Source organism: Nipponia nippon, unplaced genomic scaffold (genome assembly GCF_047370975.1).
Source record: "Nipponia nippon isolate SJK-2023a ecotype South Korea unplaced genomic scaffold, ASM4737097v1 scaffold_4, whole genome shotgun sequence".
Taxonomy (NCBI): Eukaryota; Metazoa; Chordata; class Aves; order Pelecaniformes; family Threskiornithidae; genus Nipponia; species Nipponia nippon.
The window spans coordinates 25551226-25577531 of NW_028262358.1; the positions used below are offsets into that span (position 1 = coordinate 25551226).

The 26306-nt window shown below is 44.4% G+C and overlaps 1 protein-coding gene across 3 annotated transcripts; it reads left to right on the top strand.

Annotated features, from left to right (window-relative positions):
• The first annotated feature begins 4494 nt into the window (after positions 1-4494).
• RD3 (RD3 regulator of GUCY2D) lies at positions 4495-26026 on the top strand. 3 transcript variants are annotated; one of them, XM_087773996.1, is made up of 4 exons: positions 4630-4882; positions 14489-14798; positions 22415-22728; positions 23395-26026. In XM_087773996.1, the coding sequence occupies exons 2-3, from the start codon at positions 14503-14505 to the stop codon at positions 22710-22712; spliced, it is 594 nt and encodes a 197-aa protein (XP_087630122.1). In that variant the 5' UTR covers positions 4630-4882; positions 14489-14502; the 3' UTR covers positions 22713-22728; positions 23395-26026. The 3 variants fall into 3 exon arrangements, with proteins under 3 accessions (XP_087630121.1, XP_087630122.1, XP_087630120.1); XM_087773995.1 differs by lacking the exon at positions 4630-4882 and adding an exon at positions 4495-4604 and having other exon boundaries at positions 22415-26026; XM_087773994.1 differs by having other exon boundaries at positions 22415-26026.
• The last annotated feature ends 280 nt before the right edge of the window (positions 26027-26306 follow it).

The window sequence follows — 26306 nt, forward strand, 5'->3', positions numbered from 1 at the left end:
GTTGTGTCCTCCGGTCTCAAATCCCCAGAGCAGTTTCATAGGTCTCCTTGTCTTCTTTCTTCCTACTGATCTCTCCTGAAGGGGATGTGTCTGATAAAGTTAATATTTCTTGCACAATACATCCCATACAGTTTCAGTGATGTAATTAGGTTATATGCTGTAGGGTGCAACAATTAGATTCCCTATATGCTCTGTATTTGTATTAAGGGAAACTACAGCATTATCATCTTCTGCCCCACCACCCCCTCCTTTTTTTTTTTCCTGAATTCCCTTCCAGGTCAGCTCAAATCCCTCCACTGATTTCAGTAGACTCTGGAGCAAACTCAAAGAGAGTATGGACAAAGTCTTAGTCCTGTTGAATTTAATGGCAAAATTCCTGTTGTACCGAATGGATCCAAAAGAGAACAAACAATTCAAAGCCCACTGGGACTAATGAAAATCTGTCAATTGCTGTCAGTTAGATCCACATCAAACGGCGTAAGATAAAATAATGAGTATTTGGGTAAGGCAGAAGAAAAAACCCTGCAAATACGGTGTGAAAGCAGTTATGTCTCTAGTACTAGAGGAGTTTTCATCACATAACGAAAACCAATGCTTAAAAAATTGTTACCCCTGTAAAGGTGACTTTATGAACTGTGTCAGCTTTTGAGATGTGGTCATTTTAAAAGCCAACAACCTTGATAATGTCCTTTGGAGATTATTGTCTGTTAATAGTGTACATTAGGAATCAAGCAATCATAGAGAGTGCAATTAAGTGCATAATCACAGATATTTTTGACATCTGTCTACTTTTAGGTTCCATGGCATTTTTTTGCATCTCCCCCCCTCCCGCCCCGCAGCCTAGTATCTTCAATTAATTTATCATGACCATCTGTGTTGTAATTTTTGCTGCTCAGCTTGCCTTTCTACATCTGTTTTTTGGCTGAATATTTTATGACACTTCATCATTTTCAATCATAGTGCTAAAAATACAGAACTAATATTTGCTCAGTTAAGTTGCTCGGTTAAGATAATCAGCAATTAAACAGAGCACTACACTTCTGTTAAATGACTCTTTATAATGGCGAACAGAAAGGCAAGAAGGAAGCAACATTTTAGAAACCGCGTATCAGGCTTTCTGGTGCTGCTTACCTCTGATGCACAGAGGTAAAACCATCATTGGTTCTGCCAGCTACCTCGGTGCACGCTCTGAATCCCCAGCTTACAGGCCGTGTCAGAGAGAAGGGGTTATGTCGTGGCTGGAAGGTTATTTGGTTATTGTGCTCTGTATAGCCCCCACGAGCATAAGTGTTTTTGAGGGCCATAGCTAACTGCACTCACTGCATCGGGGTTAAGGATGCTCTGAAGTACAGGAGGATCAGTGTACATCCAGCCTCTCTTCACTGATTACAGTATATCAGAAGGAATAGGCAGTTAAAGCTGACTGCACTGAGTGGGCAACGCACGCAGCAAAGAAGAAACATTTGTAGGTTTTTACTTCCTAGTGCCATCGAGGTTAGGAGTATAGTGCTCCTAGTAGGTAACTCAGTCCGCCTCCCTACAGTGAAGCAAACATCTTCTATTGCTTTCCTAGGGTCCTTTGAAATGTTTAGCTTTGTTTAGCCAAACAAATATTTGGCCATGATATAAATCTTTTATCTGAAGTCACTGCTTCTGCTTAATTTTCTTTCCCTAAATTTCTTCCTTTACTCTAGTTAATACTAATTTTAAGCAATCTTTTTCCACTCCTGGCATTGTAGTACCCCATGATTCTGTTTTCTATGGCTTCAGGATCTCTAGGTTTTAGTAAACCACAGCAACTGTCATCTTCTCCTAAAAGAGGGAAGGAGAGCAAAAAACCAACATCAGAGCCTACTCAGGTACAGTAACAGGCCTATCACTCAGGAGCTTGTATAAGGTGACAGGAGAAAGGCTGTTCACTTTAGCAAGAGCTGTCCTTGCAAGAACATTATGGTATGTTTATCCAAGACAAAAGTCCTTGATGAAGTACAACCCTCTCTGCAATAGTCCTACCTAACAGGTTTTCCTGAGAAAGACCTGTATACCGTGTTCTTCATCCAGCTGTGCCCTGGAACACAATATCCAGGTATCTACTTCTTTTACTGACCCAGGATTCTATTTTCTGAGCTGATTTTTTTTAACCTCTGGATTGGTGGTCCCTGATGGCATACCTCTTGGGTGAGGTCACACCCCGCAGCAGCAGCAGCTGAGGTATCAAATTCAAGCATTTAAGCCTTGCTGGGCACAGCCCCATGCCCATGACCCAGCAATAGCATGTTGGGGGAGAAAGGGGCAGCCCCACAGTGTGTGGGGGAGAGAAAGAGATATTCACGAGAAAAGGCATAGTAACATTGCCAGTTTTTCCCAAATGAGCCTCAGCTATGAAAAGGCTGGGGACTGCTGCTAAAGACTGAATGAACTTTCTCTTTTTTGCTCATAGTGCACTTCTGTGTGGGTGGGCTGACTGGATTTGAAGTAAACAGCAGGAAGAAGATCTTCCCAGTGAATGAAAAACTGCTTTGCTGAGGGAAAACAAGCACTACAAAAATACGACAAATAGCTCTGAAAGTGGCACTTTTCTAAGCAAGGTTTTAAGCTTATGAAAAAGGCATCGTTCCCTCTGTGAGCCCCATTATATTCATTGACACACTTCACCAACTTAGCCAAAAAACAGCAGGCCAAATATAACCCTACCACATTATATTAGATTTTTGTCAGTGATTAAGTGAGATTATTTGCTTGCGGTTGGATCCATGCAGAAGATAGTGGCAGTGTGATTGCTACCAATTGAAGAAGTCCATCTTTAGTGCCAGTGTCAGAGGTCTATGACTGACGCTGAAATATGAAGGCTCTGCAGCTAACATCACAGGGGCTGCAGCTGCGATGTTAGTAATGTGCTCAGGTGAGTCGGGGCAGCATCTGATAAATCATGAAAAACAGCAGTCCCAAATGGACAGCGCTGCAAATTACAATCTGGTGAAACTCGATTGTCATGGCATGTCCTGGAAAATGGACCGCTGAATAAAGCTTTACTCCATCTATGTTACCAGAGTGCTGCTACTAAGCAACTGATGATGTGAGTGCTGACTGATCAGGTAAGTCCTATCAGTACAACAGTATAAGAATCCTTGGTTTCAACTGCTAAATAAAGTATAGGAGAGATGAATGATTTTTCCGTTGTGAGGCTTATATATCTGCAAAGAAATGCTCCTGAAGATACTCCCCGGTCATCCGTGTCTCTGATTTATAGCAGGAATTTCCCAGGAATTCACTGCATTGAAAATATAGCAACTCATTTACCTGGTACCTAAGTATTTTCAAGATGGGGTTTGTTCTGCATTTGTCAGAGTTGATGACTTTTGAAATAAGTTTTAGTGGATGAAAATATAAAGGTCTTTAGCCATACAAGATGACTTTTAATTAAAACTCAACCATCCCATATTGAGCAGAGCATACCCATAATGTTATAAACCTCTACAAACTGGGTAGTGTGCTGGGCTGGAGCTGAAGCTCAGGACAGACGCGTAATCCTCCACAAATAATTAGAGCAGAAAATGCTTCTAATCTCTTTGTTAGTCTGGTTGTGTTATTCGATCTAATAATAAACCAGACATTAAAAAAAAAACCCTCCTCATACATTTTAATTTAGACTGCAATGGGCATCTTTTAACCAGTAATTGTTTAGCTGGTCTGTTTTGGAAATTTAGGTTCCTCCTTCCCTCTGTTTTGATTTATGCATGTACTGTACAGATGTACGTGGTCTGAAACACCACCGTCCTCTGGCTGTGTGAGTGCCACATAAATACCAAGGTGTCAGAATGTGGGCTCTAATTTATGAAAGCTTTTCAGCAGGGACTTGGTGGACTTAACACACACACTGAGGTTTCACACCTGCGTGAGCGGTGTCACCAGTCCGTGTGCTTTCCCTAACCAAGGCCGCAGCTCTGGTGCAGCTCGACTCCCCTTGAATTTGGCGGGGCTTTGGGCAATGACACCGGGGATGTCTCCGCACATTTTCACGCCGCGGGAAGAGGCGGGGTGAGGGGCCATCAAGTGCACATGGCTGGGACCATGAGCGCGGCACCGTCCCACAACACGAGGTGCTGCGTGAGGTGCGGGGGCCGGCTCCCTCGCCGCCCACAGCCCCTCTCTCAGGCGGTCCCCAGACCAGCTTTCACTCCTTTGCATCTCGCTGACCCCTTACGAAATACAACTCTCCTCACTGACCCCTTACTAAATACAATCGCTTCTCAGGACTTCCAAAATCCACGCATCCCTCGCAGCTGCCGGTGCCCAGACCCCTGCTTGTAACCTGCTTATTTCCCAGATGAAGCGCTGCCCTCTGACACTGCCTGTTCTTCACCTTCCCAACAGCACAGCTCTTCCTCCTCCTCTTCCTCCTCCCCGCCTCCCCCATGCCCCTCCAGCTCCCACGCCGACCCCTCGGCCTTCTTCGTCCCTCCAAACCCAGTGAGACCCGTGTGACTTCTGTGACTGAAGCCCCTTGGACAGCTGTAGCTATTCCTGAAGGCCCTGGCGATAAATAAATGAAATAGATCCATTGGCTGCGCCGTTATTTATCAGTGCATATTTAATCTACAGAGGTAAGTCCCTGCGAGGGGTCGACGCCGTCCCGGGGCCGGGGCCGGGCGGAGCGCACCGCCTCTGGGCCCAATCGGTTTAGCGTAGTCGCTATGGCAACAGCGGCTGCCGGCGGGGGAGCTGCGGCCGCGCCTCCGCCCGCCTGAAGCCGGCGGCAGCGGGCGGCCGGCGTCGGCTCCGCTCAACTTCGGCGAAGGGGCGGTGTTGAGGCGGCGCTGCCCCGGCGCGGCGCGGCCGCTCGCCTCAGCGTCGGCGGCCGGACGGGAGCGGGTGGCCCGCGGTAAGGAGGAGGGGACGCTGCCGGCGGGCGGGGTGCTGTGTGGCCGCGGGGCGCCCGGCGGGACGGGGGTGGTGCCAAGCGGGGTGACCGCTGCGTTTCCCGGCCCTTGCCGCGAAGAGTCCGGGGTGGGTGGGGGTTTCCCGCTTTCTGCGTTTGCCGCCGCCCGGCCCGAGGGGCTCCTGTGAGGGAGCGGCGGCCGCGCGCTGCCGGCCCTCCGCCGGGGCAGCGCCGTTAGGGCCAACGGCCGCCCGCGGCCCCGCGCCCTGAGGCGCCGAGCTGGGGTGGGAGGCGGCGGCGCGGGGCGGAGGCAGTCAGGCAGCGACCCTGCTTTAGTGCCTTCGGAAAGCCCGAATTCCGTGAATACCGTTCATTTTCTTCAGAGCACCGGCTCAGCTGCAGAGTAGAAAACCCCACAAAGTTCTCAGGTTTTGGAGGGATTTTTAAACAGGTACCGAAGTCTGCCGAAGTCGAGCGGCATCAGCTTCTTGACGGGTAGCTGTGTCTTGTAGAGGTACTGGCCCCAGCCCTAATAGCTCAAAAGCAGTGCTGTAAGCCCAGCTGTTATCCCTCGTCACCAGGGCTAATCCGTATCCCAATGTTAAGCTTGCTATGCCAGTTTGGAGGGCTTGACTTCAAGCCACGTCCTCTCTGGTACCCTCTTCACTCGCTCTGGGTCTGTCTGACTGCACAAGGAGCAGGGGGGCTGCTGCCAAAGGTGAGCCGGGATGGGTGGGCAGGGAAGGGGGCCGCGGTGCTCCGACAGCTCTCCCAGGCTGGGCTCGGACACGGCACCGCGGGGCTGCCTGCGTGGACTAGCACTGGGTAACCGGTTACCTAAAGAACAGGCGGCCGAGGAGGAAAGCATGATTTATGCTGCCTTATGCTTATGCCACTCTCTCAGATTAGATGCCTGCCCTACTAGGTGTCTTCAGTGTGGAAGTCCAAGGTGTAGTAAGCCCAGCATGGTACCACTAAGGTCAGTCAGATAGCTTTGGAGTTACAGCAGTGTAACTGAGGACAGACTACACTGCGCATCTCTTAATGCTAACACATTAATTAAAATCTCTCTCAAGGCAGTGCTCTTCACTGCTTGTATGGCTGCTCTCTGTGGATGGGCTGTAGGTGGGTCATGCAGCTATTGCAGGAAGAAAAACATGAGCTTTCCCAGAGCTCTGCCGGTTGCTCCCTATGCTGTATGTGAGCTCTACAAAGAGAGGCTTAAGTTTTCAGACTATAAACTTAGCATTCTTCTTTTGGGTGCTAATTTTAAAACAATCTGTATTTTTAAGTAACTCCTGTCACAAGGACCAAACTTTAACACTGGTCCTAGTATTCTCCAGTACAGGGAAAACTCCCACATAGGTTAATAGTTCTGCAGTGAATTGAGACAGAGTCAGACTTCGGGGATCTCCAGCAAATATTCTTTCTTATAGCTACTGTAACCAAGGTTCAGTACTGAATAGAATTGTACAGGTGTCTGTTAAAATGCATTCTCACCTTATGATGCAATGAGTTACTCCTGCTTTCATGGCAGAATCAGTCCTCAATCTGGATAGAGAATGCACATCTCACCTACCCGTTTTCACAGCACTTAGTCTGGTCTATGCCACAATATATGAATTAAAAAAACAAACTTCAGTGGACCTGACAACATGTGAAATATGGTTTTGGGTCTGAGTTTCAAGCTCTTACTTTATATAATTCTACAGATATAAGTATCTGCTATGAATGACAGTATTAGAAACTCCAGTTTGTGACATTACTGCCCCTTTAATAACGTTGTGTAGTTACAATGACAGTAGAATAGAGAAAGATGAGCTAGGGATCTCTCAGTTTTAATTTTGAAAGCCTTTTGTGTTGGAGCCTTCCATCAGATGCTATTGCTGCTTTATTGCAGCAATGCTTTTTTTGTGGTTTGAGTAGTGTTAATAACAGGAAAGCTATGTGTCTGTGTTACCTTCTGAACTCTCATTTACGTGGCTGAACGAATGGTGAGGAATACTTTAGGTCCCTCTGTCCTGACTGGAAACCTGACTTTGTAGTCTGCAGAGATCAAAGTAAGACACAAAATTGAAGGTGTGTTTGATCCACCACAGCAAGATAGCCATATCTGAGCAAAATATAGACGTTTTGATAACAAGTTAGGCAAACAGAGCAAATCAGTGTGTTTTAACTTCCTGGCTTCAGTAGGTTTAGGTAACAGTCCAGTATAAGTTGTATGTGATAGAGTGTTTTTGTGGTTGCTATTAGAAAATATTGTTTAAAGCATCAGTGGGAATTTGGCATGAAAATAGTCCTGTTTCTCAGCAGATGGAACTCATTTGCTCTGATAAGTAGACAAACTGTAAAATGCTACTCTGCTTCATAAGCAGATTTGAGTAACACCCACCCTTTTGCTTCTGCAGATAACACAAAGATTATCTTCTGTAGAGAGTCCCAGCCATTAGTAGAGCTCTTGGGCCCTTCCTTTGCTTTTTCTTTAAGATCTGTAGACTGGATTTTCATCTGGAGTTAATCAACACGGCTTTTTTATTTATGTCAGCGAGGCAAATCTGCTTTATATTAGTGCAGCTCTACTGAAGATCATGAAGCTGTACCAGTTAGATGAGCTACCTTTTCTCCTCATGTTTTGACAGGTGATTGAAAAATACCTTTCTCATTCATGCCTGAGCTTGGAGCCCAATTCGTGCTGAATTCTCGTTTCTTTACCCCTCTTGCAGTCAAAGTGCAGATGTAAAATGCACCAGATGATAGACTTGTTTTCTAAAAGATTGAAGCTCTAAGAATATATTAAAAACTACACAAATGCTGGGGAAGTGAGAGCTGTATTTTTCGTGTGTTCTCAATTTTAAGGAGTATCATTACAAAAAATTTTGTCTGCTAGCTGTAGAAAATGTGACATACCCACGTATACCATAACCGTTGTTGTATTTTCAGAAGGTCACTCAAGCTTACCTTTGGTAGAAATGGTACCACTTTTGTTTCTCTTTTGTCTTGCAGCACCTTGTGATATGCTCTGTTATGCTACCTAGCAGTGATTTTTACAGTCGTGAGCATTCACAAATGGCTTAAGTGACTTGTAACTCTCTGTGGCAATTACACCGGACAAAGAGCCAGCCCATTTCTATAATGCTGAGAATGCAAAGTCTGCTGGAGGAAAAACTAATACAGAAATTAGATTGTATGCTGAACGGCAGCATGGTTCTTACACATTTTTGAGAGCGCTTGTCATTCAGAAGCAGACTCGGGCAGCAGCAGGAGCTGTCAGCCTGCAGCAGGCTGGTCAGACCATGAGTGCTGCCCTGCTAGGGACAGACACGCACTACCTGGCATGCAAGGGCCAGCTGGGTGCCACAGTGCCCTGTCATGTTTAGCTCACGCTTAGACACCACCGTGAGGCTCTTTTTGCTGTCCTTGGACACCTGCGGCTGTGAAGACTTGACAATAAATAATGTTTCATTTAAAGTATTGGCTTGATCCTCTATACTTCTGTTATTCAAAACTCCTTGCTACTTGTAACAGGGTCATGTCCCTGGATATATTTTAACTACTGTGAATTTTTTTTGTCCAGAAATAGTTTGTGTCCATCACAACAAAAGAATCGGTATGCTCATAAAGTGAAACACAGGTTCTCTGCTGCGGTCTCTAAGCAGACCCCTGGGTGTCCCCAAGAGTTCTCTCTTTATTCTGCATGTCAGAATGAGGAATGCTGCTGTATTAATATCATGATATTTGCATTGCTTTTAAGCTTCTTGATTGAAAAGCTCTATCTACTGCTTTTTCAGCATTAATTGCCTCATAGCAGCTTTGGGAGATAGATGTCTAAGGTTGTAATAGTTTCCATGGCGAGTAGCTGTAAACACCATAGCCTTCCATGTCACTGAACAAGGAGATTCTAGACAGATAGGAAGTAGGGTTCTTTGGGCCCTGATAAGGTTCGAAGTCTCTGTATGGAGAGGATAATGGTAAGTAACTCTGCAGAAGAGCGGTGGAGAACAGAGAACAAGGGTTCTTTTACAAAGCTATGGTGTTTTTTATGGTGTAAATTTTATTTATATAAATAAAATTGAGAAGGCGTTGGCAGCAGTTTCTTAATTAGAACTTGCTAAGATTCTTTGTTTGGAACACAATTAAAATATCTTTATCACAGGAGAAATAGAATTTGGGGTTCATCTATGATGCTGTCACTACTTATGCTACTTCATGCAGGTATAGCTAGCAGCATAGCCACAACGACAAATTCTGCCTGAGAAGCTGGTTAAATGTTGCATCAGTTAGCACATACAGACTTCAGAGATGGGTGTAGCCAAACCAGCTTTAATCTACCTATGAGTTGCAGTCCAGGAAGATACTTAGATGCCCTTTGCTATCTGAAGGGCACTGGACTTTTCTGGATAATGTAATTCAAACTTTACTGAAGAGGCAACTAAAAAAAAAAAATTTAATATGCTCAGTAGTTTCACATCATCTGTTTTCCCCATGATTGCATGTCTTTTAAAAAGTACGATTATGAGCACAATTTGGGGATGGAGCTTGTCCCACTTCCTTTAGAAATAATTTGCCTTGTTACCCTCTGATCTGGCTTGTGTGGAAAAAGGTTGAGCAGGTATCTTGCATGAACAAATTCTGTTTCTCTGCTCTCTGACTGTAGTAGTAAGGAACTACCACCCACAAGAAGGGAAGGAAGGCATTTCCCAGCTCCTCAGCCCAGTTTGTTAGTATGCTTTGCCTGGATGACAGTGGATTTCCTGGGACTCTATCTATAGCCAGCTGAGTGACAACGTTTCCTTTGACATCACTGGACTTTGGATTATACTCCAACTCGTCCAGCCCCTTAAGACTTTTCTCCTTCTGCTCTGACACAACTACCATACCCCTAGGACTAGTGAGAGTTGCTAAGGATTGTCAGCAGTACTCCTGGACTGACAGACTGTGAAGGCAAAGGCAAACCACAGGAGACTTGTCAAACTGAGGACATACCTTTATAGAGAGTCAAGTTGTATTCTTTTTTTTTCCCCTCCACAAATGCACATTTCCCAGCCTCTACCTACTCCTTGCCTGTCCTGGAGGGTGTTGGAAGCTGGGAACCAGGAAAAGGATCAATGGAAAGGGAACTTTTTATTCTCAGAAGTTCATCTTCTACAAGGCAAACAGGTCCTGCTGATTGACTCATAGTTTACCAGAAAGCAGCCCTGCTGTAACAAGTCTTAGCAAGTGGTGATCTAGCCTGCAAGAGCGTGAAGGAGACTGATGTCTGTCGGGTTACATGAACAGCCTCCGGTTGGCCAAAGAACAGCCAGAGAGCAAGCTACAGACACATATTCCCTTTGTTAGTAAAAGAGCTAGGAAAGGCTGAAATCCTGTTTTAGGAAGGTGAAAAAATGAATCAGGCATGTGGACTTTGATATTTCTGATGATTCTTTGGTGCATTCTCTGGAGCAAGAAGAGGAAATCACATGGGGAAATATGGGAGAAGGTAAAAAAGTGGAAGACGAGGTGAAATTGTACAGAACATGCCATGAGAAGAGAATGGAGAAAGCTGTGAAGTACGTGAGGAGAAAAATGCAGGAATCGCTGACAATGTGGAGAACAAAAATGAGATTTGGAAGAGGCAAAAAGCTTCTTTAGAACTAAAGCTAACAGGAATCTTTTACATGGAAAAAGTCTCAGAGGGACTTTAACAATCACTAAAAATTGCAGAAACCCCTCAGAGGCTGTGTGAGAGAAAGTGAGGTATTCCAGACTTTAACATAGCTAAGGTAAATATATGCTTAAAACTCTGTGAGGTGGTTGGTCAGACTTGCAATCAACAGTGTGAGGGGCAGGTTTGTCTTCTAGATAAAGGTCTAGGGTCATTGAGGCAAAAGTCTTGAAACCCAGATCTGTTTCTGGAGTGGAACTTACATAAACCACTCTGAAATTTTGCTTAAATAACAGCAGAGTATTTCATCAACTGGATTATGTCAGCTCCTAGGATAGCTTTGTACAAGGAATCAGAAAATGGACTAATCGTACAACATAAAGATCTGTATTCAGATGGGGCAGTGTCTCTTTCTTTTAATAATTTTAACATGAATGCTTGCAAAGTGTAAATTTGTCCTTTTCCCCAATAAGAAGGTCAGGCTGAAACTTTTGCCTTCCTTTAGTTGCCCACATCCTGCCGAACAGTCCTTTGAGTCTTTCCTAATAAGAAAGCCATTCTGAGTCATTTAATCATTAGCCTGCATGTGAACTTTAATTTAAAAACAGCAGCTACAATTAATGGAGGCCACAGTATCTTCTGCAGGCTGCAAAGACCAGTAGTGGGAAGAGTGGTGGCTTGTCAAGCCTGCTAAATAGAGGTGGCCAGTTTCCAGCTCTCAAGAGGAGGAGATGATGGATGAGAGATAGGGAAGGAAACAATCTCATACAAACAAGACTCCCTTAGGAACAGCCAGCACAAGCTGCCAGTGTGCATGAAATGCTTGGATAGGATTTTCCTTCATTTGAGAACAGGCCATTTAAACTGCAGATGAGGTGCTTGCCTAACTTTATACTCTTCTCATGTGGAAGCAGATTTTTCAAGTAACGTATGGGAGACAAGTGGAAGCCCCATTCAGAATCAGTGGTATCCTTGTTCCCATATCAAAAGCAAATCTCCCTGTTACCTGTGCTTTATGAAAGCTCTGGGACAGGGCAAAGCTCAGGTTCAGCAGGCCTTGCTCAGACAAGGTGTCCAAAATATTTTTCTAACCGATTGTACTCTGCAATACTAGTGCTAGGTAAAATGGTTCTCCTCATGCAGAACTACTTGCTTTGAGGGAGACGTGCGAGATAACACAAAGGCAGTAAGAACAGCCTAGGACCGTGTGAAAGCCAGGGTAGGTCAAATGAGAGCCCAGGTCTCCTTGCTGTCTTTCCCAGTTCTGACCACTAAATTTCCCTCTTGCTCCTCTTCTAATGAAACAGCTGGTGATCTAGGAAGAGCTGGAACGACATTCCTCAGCTTCACCATTATACTGCTTCATACTGATTTACCCCTAACGCCACTGAAGTCAGCAGAGTTAAACCTCCGTGAGACCAGGTCATAGCCAGAATAAAATCAAAATAAGCTAACTCTTTGCTGGTAAAATTCTGAAGACCATGCTCACCTTCATTGGGTGAAGGTGCAAATGGAAAGAATGATACCTTAATTGGTCAGATACCCATAAAAGCTGATGAAAAATTGCTATTGTCACATAAGCTGAAAAGAAACAGGAGACTTTTAAATCTTTTACGACAACCTGTGGTCTGTTCCGCTACTCACTTTTGCTAGCAGAGGGCTTACCCATGTGATACATAAGGAGTGATAGGATCAAGGAAAAGGTCTTAAGTTTTAAGGATCTTCATCCTTAATAATGTGTAATGGTGAGTGGAGGCCATCATGTAGCAAGATCCAGGTACATGTTAGGATGGTGGGATTATGGCGTTGAAGCTGTCAGCACATCAATTCCAGACTGAGCTCATTCAAGTGCCTGGGGCAAGTAAGTCAGCAGCAGGCAGCCAGGGCGCTGTGTGGTGATTTGAGAGCTGTTAGCTGGAGTCACCCTGGCAATGAAAACAAATGAAAGGACCTGCTGCTCCTCCTCCTACAGAGCACAGAAATGAGATAGGAGCAGGATTACTTCCAGCAGCTGCTGACTATGGCTGCTGCAATAAGGATAATCATAGCTGGTACTCCAGGGCGAAAACAGTCACTACAGCGATCCCCCATGTATAAGCACTGTAAACTAGCAAAGGTGTTAATGTTTATACAGTCTCAGAAGAGTACCTGCGGCCTTACACACCTAGGTAGCTAGATCTGTGTCCTGTGGAAGTTTTCAGCCCTTTTATGTCTTCCTTCTGAAGAAACTGGTATTGCTTGCTGGGAGAGGTAGGATATAGGACTAGAGAAACTAGTCCTTTGATGCAGTGTGGCAAACTTCCTGATTCTAGAAAAGCCTAAGCATTAGACCCTGAAATTGTTTCAAACTTGGAGCACAGTACAGACTATCCAGGTTTTTGGAGCATTTTCCTTTAATGGTGTGACATATTTACATTATATGAACATTTTTGAAAGAGAACACGGCTACATTATGGCAAGTGGTAAAGGCATGAAAGCAACTGAAGCACCCTTCTCACCTGGTGCAGACGGTGACGGTTTTCCAGGCACTGAAGGCAGAATCCTATTGACCATTGCTCTTCTAGGGACTCTGGGAGCTCGTGGCTCTCGGCTCTAGTGGAGTACTGAGTAGTTATGAGCTTCTGGTGATCTGCATTGTCACTAAAGGCTCTAGGCCCCAGTATGGCAAGTTAAATCAAAAGCATATTTTTCTCCCTTTTATGTCTGTTTTCGTGTCTGTGTCTCAGTAGTGAGGATTTGCTCAGGCCCTACAGAATCAGGCTTTTTAATCCATTGCCCTCATGTTAACTTTTGACACCATGTCCTGACTGGGCTGCTGCCAGGAGTAGCCTTTTGGTAATCCCAGCTGCAACTGTTATTTGTGCCACCCCTTCTCCCTGGGGGCTAATGGAAGGGAGCAACAAGGCACGGAACTGTGCTGTGTGAAGAAACAGATGCTGTTTTGCTCCTGTTCAGGTCCCTAGTGCCTGCTTTGGACTCCATTGTGTTTAAATACAAATACAATAGTTAATAACTTTGTTCCATGCATTGTCCTCTCGAAGTGACTACATGAAGGGATTGGCTGGGTGGGGAGATAATTCCATCTTTTGCTGAGCTGATTGGTGCAGCTTGTTCTGCCTTCTAAGTGCTGGGTAACTTCCCCAGCAGCAGAAACCTCTCACTTAGAAGTAATCACAGTTTAAACCTTGGTATGCTGTCACTTCCCTCAGCCCAGCCTCAGTTCCCTTGGTGCTGGTGACAGCACCTAAAGTGTGCTCTTCCAGCATAGCTGATAGTTGGACTTCAGCTTGTAGAAGGTGGTGTAGCCTCTCCTGCATGCAGTAACGTTTTTGCTAAATAATGGTTAAAGCTCTGCCTGGCCTTCTAGTTAATGCAACTGCTGCTCCTGCCAGTACTAGCTGAGTAAAGATGAGCTCTACCGCTTATATTACAGCAGCAGCAAACCTACCCAGGTCACCTATCCTGCCCTCCCCCCTGAGGATCCGATGCTCGCTAGAGCGTGGCTCCCAGGAATAGTTTGACTCCATGTGTTGAGTTTTTGCATGTAGGGCGCTGCGAGGCCATGCCCTCCCATGAGGGTTCAGACAGGCAAGCCCTAGCTCCAGCTCTTCCATGTGGGGAGGAGAATGCTTCTCCAGCCTAACCCAGAGGGAGCAATGTATCCTTACAACTTGACTTCAGACCTAAGAACTGTGACTGTCATTTTAATTACGTGGTGACTGGAAGTTCAAGGGAAACAGTGCCTCTTCACACTTTGTCTTGCCCTCTGCATAAGTTGGCTGCTATGGGTGAGACTTCTCAAGGTGCTCAGCACCAATTAGTTCTAAGTGGCTAATCCAGTAGCACTTTTAGGTGAACAACAGACTCAAGGGGTGTGCGGGGGAGAATGTTCTCAGCTGAGGTGTGTTGATGATGAGACTGTTCTTTTTCTCTCCCTCCCTACTCTCAACCCACTCCCAATGAAGACACACAGAGCACTATGTCACTGGCATCCTGGTTCAGGTGGAATGAGCCCCCAAACCGCATTTCCCAGAGGAACCCCACAGAAATGGTGGTTGAGACGCTAATGATGGAGCTGAGCTGGCAGACCAAGCAGGCAGAGAAGCAGCAGCGAGAGCGGGAGAATGAGTATCGCAAGATCAAGACTGGGGTGGACTACGGCTGGCTGGTCAGCTATCCAAAGCAGAGCTATGAGATCAGCCCAGGAGAACGGCTGCAGCTGGAGGATATGTGTACCAAAATACATCCTTCCTACTGTGGGCCTGTCATACTCAGGTACAGTAAAAGATGTGATAGTACAGACCTTTCCTTTCCCCCTCTCTATGATATGTGAGGAAGGAACAAGAGTTGTTAGAACCAACAGAACAAAAACTTGGCATCCTGTATCATAAGTCATGTTGGGACAGTGTCTTTGTGGAAGAAGGGAAATCTAATGTCTTAAGTCAGTTTAACATGGTATCATTTCCTCCAAAAAGTTACTAAATGCCATTTCCCTCTGAGACTGGCTTGAGTACTTTATGCTCCTGAGCAGCCAAAGAAGCTTTATCTTGCCTGATGAACAGTTACCATTTCAGTATTGTGATGGCTTTTGCTTCGGTCTTTAGAATCTTAGAATAATTGAGGTTTAAAGGGACCTCTGGAGGTTATGTGCTTCAACCTCCTACTCGGAGCAGGGCTAACTTCAGTTAGATCAGGTTGCTCAGGGCCTTGTCCTGTCCATTGTTGAATATCTCTGAGGGTGGAGATTGCACAGCCTCCGAACAACTTGCTTTGGTGTTTATCTACTCTTACTGGAGCCTTCCTTCCTTGATTTAAGCTGTCCAGCAGGTCTATTGAGGCACTTGTCCCCTGTGTCCAGGCTAGCCAAAAGGTGCTATTGTGTTTTTCAGCCTGTGAGCCAGGTTTTCCCAGAGAAAGGAGGGATTGCATGCTTCTCCCTCCCCTCCTCTCCCTCCACACCCTTGACGTGGAGTAGGATGCACGTGGGGCATCCTTGTTGATGTTGAGTCTTTCAAGTGCTAGACATAGGATTGCTGCTTGCCAACTGAGCGACCTTCTATGAGAATGCCTTCAGAAATACATCTAAGCCTGCTGTAGCATCCAAACTGGAAGGGAGGGAGGTGACTTCCTTTGGGGGGGGGGGGGCTCTTCTAAGTTAGACCCTCTCACTTAGCACAGTGCAAGTGAGCAGTAGTGACTCTGAAGTCCACCTTAGCCAAAGCAAAGTTGTGAAATGGGCCTTTATAATCCACTTCCCCTGTTCCAACATGTTCTTCAGTTGGCATTAGAAAGACAACAGTCCTGGCAGGCCATATACAGTGGGGTGCTCAGCACCCTGCAGTCCCTCACTGCATATGCAGGCACCTGTTTTCCCTTGAACAAATGAATCTGCAGCTTTTCAACTACAACCGTAAGAGGACTGGAAATAGCTGGTCCTCTGTCTTACAGTGGGGGCGGCCAGGAAAGGATGCCAGAGCTACCTCTCTAGCTCCCATCTTGCCCGGGGCTGAACCTTGGAAGCAAGGTGGCACAGGGCTTTGGCTTTTGCAAAGGTTGCCATGGTGGCAGAATCAGAGGTTTGGGATCATTCAGCAGCTGAGCTCTCTCCAGTGAAAGTTTGCTGGGAGCAGCACCTGCCTTGTATTTGTATGACTCCGAGCTATGCTGTAAACAAGCCACTACAAACCCCTTGGGGTTCAGAGTTATTTTCACCATCCCCAGGGCCACTGAGCAAGGCCTGTCTGGCAAACAGGTTATTTCCATGAGAGCAGGCTTCAGTCACTGGAGCTGGGAGGCCCCAAGGTTCATCATCTCCTGCAGAAAAGAGTATTAAGCTGAGCCATATGCAATTTGCTGCTGCTCTGCTTTTTTTTTAAACTGAGATCATGCAAGATGTGTGATTTCAGTGCAGCTTGTAGTGGTTGTTCACTGTTGTTCAGGATTCGGCATACTGTTGACAGTAGATAAACATACTCAGCAACATTGGTGGGCTCTGTGTGGGCATAGTTGAAAAAAGATAAAACCATCCTCTTATAAATTCCTATTACAGGCTATCATAAATCGTATTACGCTATGATTCAAGAAGTGGCATGTTTTTGTTTGTTCCATACTATGCAGTTTGCATGGTTAGCAGAGCCACACTAAAAAAATAAGGTTGCATATCCTTTGTTGGTTCAATTCCGTGATTGAGAAGGGAATGTCTTAGCCACAAAAATGGCAGAACTGTATCGGGTCAAAGGTCTGTTTGATCTGATGTGCAATCTGTATGTGAGAGAGTGGCCAGTAGCATCAGTGTAAGGAAAAGAGAAAAGACCAAGGCAAGCAAATACAACAGTACAGGCAATTACAGTATCTTGTATATAGCCTCCAACTTACTGTGCCTTGTATCTTGGAGACTTTTTGAGCCAGAAGTGGTCCTTCTGTCCATAATTGCTCTACGTGGCTTTTTCGTTCAGTAGTTTGTTCAGGTTGTGGGGTTTTGCTTTTCTTTTTTGAACTCATGTAAACTTTTAGCATTTGTGGCACCCTGTGGCAGAGTTCCACATCTGAACTACAACTCTGCTATAGAAAACTGTATTTTGCTTGTCTAAAACTAATGTGTACTAGTTTTATTCAATAATTGCTTCTTCTTGTGTTGGAAATGTGAACAGTTGACCACTCTTCTACCTTCTAACTGAGAGCCCTGTGGTTTGGAAATCTTCACTGCTGACATGGAAACAATGAAAAAGAATGGGCCTCGCCATGCTAGGAGCCGAAAATGTACAGGAGAAATAAGGAGCATGCAATCTAACTTTTTAAAAGACAGCCAAAATTGGATAAATTCTCCTCTCAGAAAGCGAGATGACATTGAAACTTCCCCCAAATTGCACAAGATGAGTATAATAGGAATTCAACTGAAATCTTCACATTTCCACTTTAATCACAAGGTCATCGCACTGCTGATGTTTCCTCTTGAATACCTTGTGACTTTCTAATATGTAGTAACTTTTAGAAAAAACTTCCACCAAAAAAACTCTACAAACTTGCATTTGGAAATTCAAATGCAGAGCATGTACCTTACTGAAGCCCTTGGTTCTGTCTGAAATATTAAGCTTGATCCTTCCCCTTCCATCTTAGATATTTAAAGAGTTGAAGTCCTTTCTGATGTACTCAACAAGCATGTAATACTTAAATAACACAAGTAGCATGCATCTTGCAAGACTGTGGAGTTTGTTTTGTTTGTGTCATGCAAGGTCTCCTTCTTTGAAGAGATTCTAAGCTCAGAGTCAAAGTGAGAACAAAACATTTTTGTATGAGTTGTCAGAGATGTCACTTTATTCTGCAAAGGTCTAAATGATGATCCAAATTGTCCTTTTCTGTGGCTACAGTCACATCTACCGAGAGGCAGAGTTTCTATGAATTTGTTTCTTTAGATATGGAGGAGGCTGGAAAGGAACACTTCTTAAATGGGAGGGGGTTTTTCAAGATCCAGTTTACCTGTTTTGTATTTTGGGTCAATAGAAACTTTTCTTTGAGTCTCTTGAAATTCTGGAACATACCTGGAGACTCTGATTCACCTCATGAATTGAAGGAAGTGACAGTGATTTTGGTGAGGCCCTTAGTACCTAACTGCCGTGGTTAAACTCAACAAGTAGACTAGTAGCTTGCTAATACAGAATGCTAGATTTTTGCCATCTGTACTCAGAGCTTTAGCTCTAATCAGTGCTTGTTATGGTCTGTTTCATTTCTTTCCATTTCAGCAAAAGTGAAACAGTGGGTTTCTGTCCTTCTCTGCCCAGACAGAAACAAACAAAAAACCCTAATATGGAAATGTAAACCTGCATTTTGGTGATCTGAGATGTATGTTATTAATACCACAAGCTAAGGACTGTAGATTTGCTAAGGATTGTGTGTAGCTGAAGTTGACTACCTAGTATGCTTGACTGTCAGACAAATGACTAAAATCAGAAATGGATTTATTTACAATTATGAGCTTAAGTTTGAGGTGATGAGACATGAGTGTTGCAGTTAGCGTGAATGCCATAGTCCTTTGGGAGTCAAGTAGCCTTCTCTAGCAAAGCTATTCATAGCTTTACAATATAACCAGAATTCCTGCTCAAAATATAGATTCAGGAGTCAGCAGCTCATTATTAGCACTAAGCACCCCACATTTTTTTTGAATGACTAAATCTACTTAGAGCTCCCAGTTCAGACAGGCACTCAGGAGTACACTGAACTATAAGCATATTGTTTAAGTCCATGGGCTTCCATTGGATTTAACAGGTCTTTAAAGTTCAGGCTGTACTTAGGAAACCTACTGAACTGGGGACCTACAGAATAACATAAGCAGGTGACAGCGCTTTAAAAAAAACAGTGCCAGTACGAGCCAGCGCAGCCACATTCTTAAAATCTAATATCCATATGAGGAAATGGAAGGGTCACAATTTAACGAACAAATTTCTTTGAACTGTGATTAAAGCACAGCCTGGACTGGGGCATGTGTTCGTCCCTATGTGTGCATATACGTGCTCCCCAGGCTTCTGTACTGGGTCAGGGTGAGTTTTCTTGACAGTCACGTCCAAGACTGCGTGACTTGCATAATATATTACAGGTTAGCTACCAGTAGTATCATAACTTGTTTCACAAATAAGATAGATAGGTATACTTTTCTGATGAGTAAGGAAACCCTGTTGAGGAATTTCTAGATATGGTTGTGCAGTGGCCTAGTTTGAAACTATTCCATTCAAAAGTGTAAGGGCGTTAACCTGTGCTAGGAGATAGGTGAGCCTTTTGCAATTTTGTGTGCTTAATTCCACTGAGCAGCTTTGTGTGGAGTTTGTTTCCCAGGATACAAGCCCATATTCCTTGATTCCAGTGGTTTTTCTGTTTTTATATGTTGTGTGTTTTGTGCAGAGAGCAGCCTGCTGGATCATCCAGCACATCAAGTGGCTTTCATCGATAGCTGGGAAAGATGGCTTCAATTATGCATAGGTGGCTGCAGCAAACATCATCTATTTTCTGACACACAGGCTGGTTTAGCTAGACCTCAGCCCCTGATAACTTGTCCTTCCTTTCTGCTGAGAAATATTTGTTGCCTGCACACCTTTTGGACTTCATAGGTGGGTTGTCCCTTACACAAATGTGCTGGTACTAAAGTTACATGGGCATTAATAAAGGGGCAAAGTCAATTCATCCTAGTGAGGGAGAGGAAAGGCCCCCCTTTTCCTTCTCCATCTCAATGAGAGTGACTTTCCTTTGGGTGGGTGACTGGCAGACAGTCTGTTGGATTGCTCTCTCTTTGTTTCTTAGACCTGCTCAATTCCATATGAAGTAGTTTTTGTGTTGGTCCTGAAAAGTCAGAGGTAAATCTTAACAGCAAAAGCAGAGGTCACAAAACAATTCTTGCTGCCAAAGGGTGCAAACAAACAGGCAGATAGGTGTGAAGGTGGAAAGTTACACTGATTTTAGAAAACTGTTTCAGCTAGATTGGTTGGGAGTGTTATTAGCAACACAGGGCATTAGCATTAGAGCTCTGTGCTCAGGGGGTAAATTTGCTGTCATACCACCCATTTTCCCTCTTGCTCTCAGATCTAGTCACTGGTCCAGTAACAATAGCCTGACACATGCTGCTGCCTCCTCTGGGGCCACAATCCAGCAGTATGACACACAGCCTCTAAAACCGGAGGCAGTGCCGAGAGGCCTTTTGGGTGCACAATTGCCAATACAAAAGAAGAGGATGTACTGATAGATATATATAATATGCCAGCATCTCTCTTTAAAATATACATGGAGATAAAATAACGGAATGAGTCATTCAGTTCACCTCTGCAATAAAAGTCCTTTGAAGGTGCTTTCCCTGGTATAATAATAATAATGTTGCAAAGACTTGGGTTTCAATGGACTCGTCTGTCTATGCTTCTGACTAGGATAAAGGGAAAAGCATATTTATTGTGAAAACTGTATTTTTGGCTCTTTGATAATGCAACTGAAGTTCCTCCTCAGAAGGCAGGAAGGATGTTTGCGGTGTACAGCAGATCTGTTACTGCTGTTATGTGCTAAACCTCAGGAAGACCTAGTCTCTTGCTCTTACAGGCTCTGCACAATTCAGTTTAGCATCATTGTGTAAGTACTTATGTACCAGTGTAAACTACAGTGCCTCAGAGGCGTTTTGGACCCAAGTGTTCAAAGTTGAGAGGTTTTTCTGGTGGGGGAATGGAGGAAGGAGATTAGGAATTCATCCAAAGCAACTGAAATGGTTAAAGAACATCTTGGTGACTTTGGTAGGTTTTGTGTCAAACTCCTGTAGCTTGACCCTGAAAGGGACTGGTGCTTCTGCTGATACTGAGTTCCCTCAGCAGGCAGTACTGGTGTCTCCGCAGCTGTACACGTAGCTGCCAATACTTGCTGTGAGAGAAGCACACTGAAATATCTGGGATATAGCAGGATGTTAAGATGTACGTCCAATACCAGGCCTCCACAGCAAGAGTCAAAAGGCATAAATGTACAAAGAGTCTTTTTGTTATATCTCTGGTTTTCTTTCTGTCCTTATTATCTTGGGTACCCGTTGGCACACCATTAAGCAGTGCAATTCCATAACGCACTAAAGTCCTTGTTACATTCCTAGGGCTTTTCAAAAAAACCAAGAGGCAGGATCTTATTCTATCCGGTTCTGCCCTATTAGGCTTATTTAAATGCAATCCTACTGTCTTCCATCCTCATTCAGTTCTGTTGGAGAAAAATATCAAAATGCTCACAGACTTTATACACTTTAGCTTCTGCTAAGTATAAATACCTGGATTTTATTGAAGTACTAGTTTAGCTCTGTGTCTGCTTGTAGATATAATTTTTATGTTAAGAACGGAATATTTATTAGAAAAGTAGCTGTATTACCATCTGTCATAAACGCATACTATTACAGAACAACTAGAAACTCTGTGAGCAGCGTGTGAGCCTTGGGAGGGGATCCCACACTCTCCAGGCTGGGGATCAAATCACCCAACAAGGTGTCAGGAATGGTATGTTCTCTTCTTGGCCCAGCCAGTGACCCTCTCAGTGACTTCAAAAGAACTATCCTACTTTGCATCTCATCTTTCTCACCTGCAAAATAAACAGTGGTAATTCTTCACCTCCCTGGTATTAAGCTAACTTAATATACATTGATATACATTTTGAGCTCTTTGCTGAGAAGGCACTGGCGTAATTCACAGTTGTCTAATTAGATACAGCATCGTGCTGCCAATCAAGGTGTTATCAGCTGAGCAAATCCATTATCTTACATAAAGCCATAGGAGGATGAAACACCACTTCTCTGAAATTTAAATATTGAGAGACTATCAAACGTGTAACAAAGAAGAGCTTTACAGGATTTGTGTTTGTCTAGTGGCCATTGGTTAATGCTATGGAGGATGACAACTGGAAACGGGAAGTCTAGTGGGACTTCCCCTTGTTTATCCTCAGCTTCTGGTAAGCAGCAGTACAGGGACAATTTGAGCAAGGATTTGCATTTGGACAATCACATTTCATCAGCAGCGATGGGGACATTTTCCACAACCTTGTCTAATCATTTTGTTTCTTAAGCTATTGATAGCACTGAGTTCTGATTTAATAGGTGTTGTGTGAAAAGAGCACTTCCTTGGGTTTCAAACTTGCCACCTTCTAGCTTTGTTTGGTGCTCCCTATTATTTCTTGTGCTTATGAGAAATGGTGATTCATTGCTTCCTTACATTCTCTGTCTTGCTTGTGATTTTAAAGACCTTGAGCCTATCTTCATGCCCCCTCCCTGTTGTTGTTCCCTTCGGTCCAGGGAGTCCCATTTTGCAGGAGAGTGCAAGTTCCAAGCCTAGCACAGTGACTTGGCAGCAATCCCTAACTTCATGTTTTTAATCAAAGCTGTGCCTTGACTGTGCTTTCAGATTCCGGCAACTCATTGCTGAATATGAACCAGAAGTGCAGGAAGTGTCCCGGCTTTTCCGCTCTGTCCTGCAGGAAGCTGCGGAGAAGATCAAAGAGGAGGAAGAGGCCAAGAAGCTTGCCAGGCAATGGAACACAAAGAACAAAACCAGCCTCTCCTTAACAACATTTAAATCTCGGTCCAGGATTTCCCCATTCATCAGTGACATCAAGACCATCTCTGAGGATGTGGAACGGGGCACCCAGCCTACCAGGAGGGTTTGGAGCATGCCAGAATTTCGGAATGCCAAGGATTACTGACTCTATACTGAACAAGGTTTTTAGACAGTGATCTTTCAAAATCCCAGTTAACCCTTTTTTAGCTCTACTGTTTCTTCTTTGTTCCAGCTCTCTCTTCCTGCCTGTCTCTCTCTTGGAAGCTGTGTCCATAGTAACTGCTGCTGATGCCCGTGGTGTGTGACAATTTATTACCAAACATGCTAGCCTTTCCTTTAATTTAGTGGCTAGTCATTAACCTTAAGGGCAAGGCTCACTTACTATCTCATTTTTATTACTGCTTTCTTGTGGAAAATTAATTAGTTTTGTGATGTCTGTCTTCTCCTTCCCCCCCCCCGCCCCCAGCCTGGATGTAGTTATCTATAAAAGCTTTTGGCCCAAGCTAGCGAGAGCTGCTGGCTGGACCAATCTTGCTGAAAGCAAGACAGCCACTGACATGAGTAAGGCTTGCAGGATCAGGCCTGGGAGTTAAAGCTAGTATCTGATTTGGAACTGAACTTCCTTTTCCAACTAATAACCTTCCCCAGTGCTACAAGAAACTTCACAGGTAACCTCAGCGCTGCTCTTGATCAGCTTTTTGCTGACAATTAGCAATCCAACCTGAGTAGAAACAGACCCAATGTTTTTGAGATGAAAGACCAATATTATTCCACAACAACTAGTTTATGCATGCTCAGGTTTCTTGGCTATTTTCTCTTTTGTGCAGGCAGAACCCCCTGAACTTTGCACCTGCAGAGTAGATAGACAGAAATGTAACAACCTGCTGTGTAGATATACAGGTGGATACATCAGTGCTGTGTCAAACGCTGTTCTTGGTCCTCAGTGTTCTGTGTTGCTGAGGTAAGTGCTCCTCCCCACATCCCAGTAATAAGTCAGTGGGCTGAAATTAATGTTTATGGCTAAGCCTGAAAGAGTACTGAAGTATCAGTGTCCAGAGAAGGTGCAGAGAAGGGTGAAGGGAATCAGCATTCATCTACAGGGCTCTTTGTACAGCTGCAGTAGTTGAGATAATTTTAACAAGCTGCTGCTGCAAGTGACCAAAAGGCTCTAGCAGATGAAGGTTTGTGTCCTCAGTCTTCTCTCATGAGCACTCGCAAGGGAGCTTTCCCATATCATAGGCTGCTGGCCAGTGAGTTGATACTATTACAAAAGAATCTTTAATGCAAACTGAGTAGCTTGTAGGCCAGCATGGTTCTGCTAAGACCTTGAAGAAAGAGGAAAAGGCTACTGAGGAAAAGGTACTGGGGCCCTAACTCAGCATGGCATGCTGTGAAAATCATGGGTCCTGTAGAGAAGCTGAGGGCTAGAATGCTTTGTGGTGACCAACGGGAGATGGGGAAGGAAGAGAGGGATTTCCCTGTATGGCTGGCTTTTGGGGAGTCATCCCAGTGGGGTATAGCCTCCTGGAGAACCCTGTAGCTTTGTTGTTATTTTGCCCATTTCTGACTTTTCCCTGGGGACCTTTGCAGCAGCATGTGGGTACTACAGCCAAGATAAAACCTTTTGAAGCTGTGCCAACTCTGGGAAGAATTCCAGCACATGAAATCTATCCTAGAGTAGAACTGTGCAGTTTCTCCCAGAGATGGGGGAGGGCAGCATAAAACAAAGATCAAGATCAACCCTGAAGAGCCCTGAAGAGACTGTGGGATTCTGGCTCTTCCTTTCTCCCCTCTGGGCTATCTAAGATTGAACACAAGGCTTTCTTACTAGCACCAGGCTGTAGTTTCTAGTCCCTTGGTAAACTCTGCTGCCAGCAACCCTCCTAGGGACAGAAAGCAGAAGCTCACTTCTAAGCAAAAACTCAGGGTTTCCAATTACAGCATCCAGTCTGGGATGGGCTATTTCAACTCCAGGTCCATGAGGGAGACTTTAAAGCCTTCCGACAATCAGCTTGGTGTTTTTCAGCTGTATGTCCTTGTGAAGTAATGTGATTGTGTATATGAAATAAAAGCAAAGGCTTGACATAGTTAGCATAGCCTTAGCTGTCTAGAAGATGTGGGATCTCTAGCAAGGGATCACCACAATTTGCAGAAAAATTCTTGTTTGGAAAAAAGTTAACCATCTTTTTTTTATATATTGGCAAGCCACTGTATGGTACTGAAGGCCAAGACGAGTTCATGAATTTCATGCTACAGCTCTGCAGTGATTTTATTTGCACTCATTCTATTTTGATACCTTCAGTATTGACTGTATTGATGCAATATTTGATGGACTGCTGGGAGAGACGGGACATTCTGACACACTGACATACAGCTCTTTGTTACAGTACAGTGTCCGTAATGTGCTCACTCTTTCTTAAGGAGAATCAGGAATAACTAACTTCCCTACACCAATGTACAAAGCCAAGGAAATCACCTGAAGGGTGTTCACGCTGTCACAGCAGCCTGTGATCATACTGTGTCCTTCATTAACAACCTCCAGCTAGCAGATACCATTCTCATTTAACAGCCAGGAAAGGGAGACAAATCTGACCTTTGGTCAAAGCCATGTATGTTATGGAGGCCACGCTGCGGCTGTGGCAGTGCCAGCGACAGCTGTTTTGCCTCAACTTTACCTATAATTTCTATTTCCACAATAAAATGTAATCCAAACTTTGAAACAGTATCATTCTCCCTGTACCTCTTCTGCAAGTTACGCTCGGCTCACAGTAGCATCTGATGATAAAGGGATATTCAGATACCAAGCTATGATGTTTCTATTCTTACTACATGCTATCTAGAACTCTTAAAGGTATGGAAGTAGTATCATGTTTGCCTGTAGCCAGCTGCTTGGAGACTGACTGTGACCTGAATAAAATGTGAAATAGCAGCACATCATCATTAACAAACAAACAAGTGAACTGAACAAGAATCATTCTAAATTCTTAATCATTCTCTCCACACTGAGCAAGGATTTTGGTATCAGCCCAGAGCATCACTGTTGCTCAATTGCTGATAGTGTTATGCTGTCCAAAGGACGTTGTTACACCCAGGAAAAAGCAGTCCTAGACTTACTACACATGCTAACAAGTAATGGCAACACCTCTATAGCAGCTCAGCTGCACTGCTCAGCTTCAAGGGGCTAACACTCCTCCAAGTCCCTACTCACCTGAGAGAGACTACGCAGCCCTGCTTCTATGGCTTCTACAGATGAGCCTGGCCCACAGGCTGTGGTAGCCGACAAAGGTGTGCAGGAGGTGAGGTTCCTCACCCGTATCAGCATATAGTTCAGACAGCTATCACGCCATAGGGAACTGGAGTAAGCTTCGCAGGAAATACCTGTTTGCTGAGATTGCACTGTTTATACATTTCATCATGGAACCTCAGAGAATTAAAGCAAAGCTGTGAAATATAAAACAATTTTTTGTACTTGTTGTCTTTAATTAAAGATCTCCTGAAATACAATCTGTCCACATCTAGGCAAACACAACAGCTGTTCCACTGCTCTCCTGTGCACTGTGTATGCATCAAAGGAGGAAGGCAAGAATGGTAAAGTCATTTGATCTAAACAAAAAAACCCCATCCTCTCTACAGGCTATAAATGCAGCTGCCTACCTTCTATCTTGCTACCTCTACAAACAGATCCCAAGATTTGAGGTAATAAATAACCAGGATTAAACAACTGCAAAGGTCTGAAATT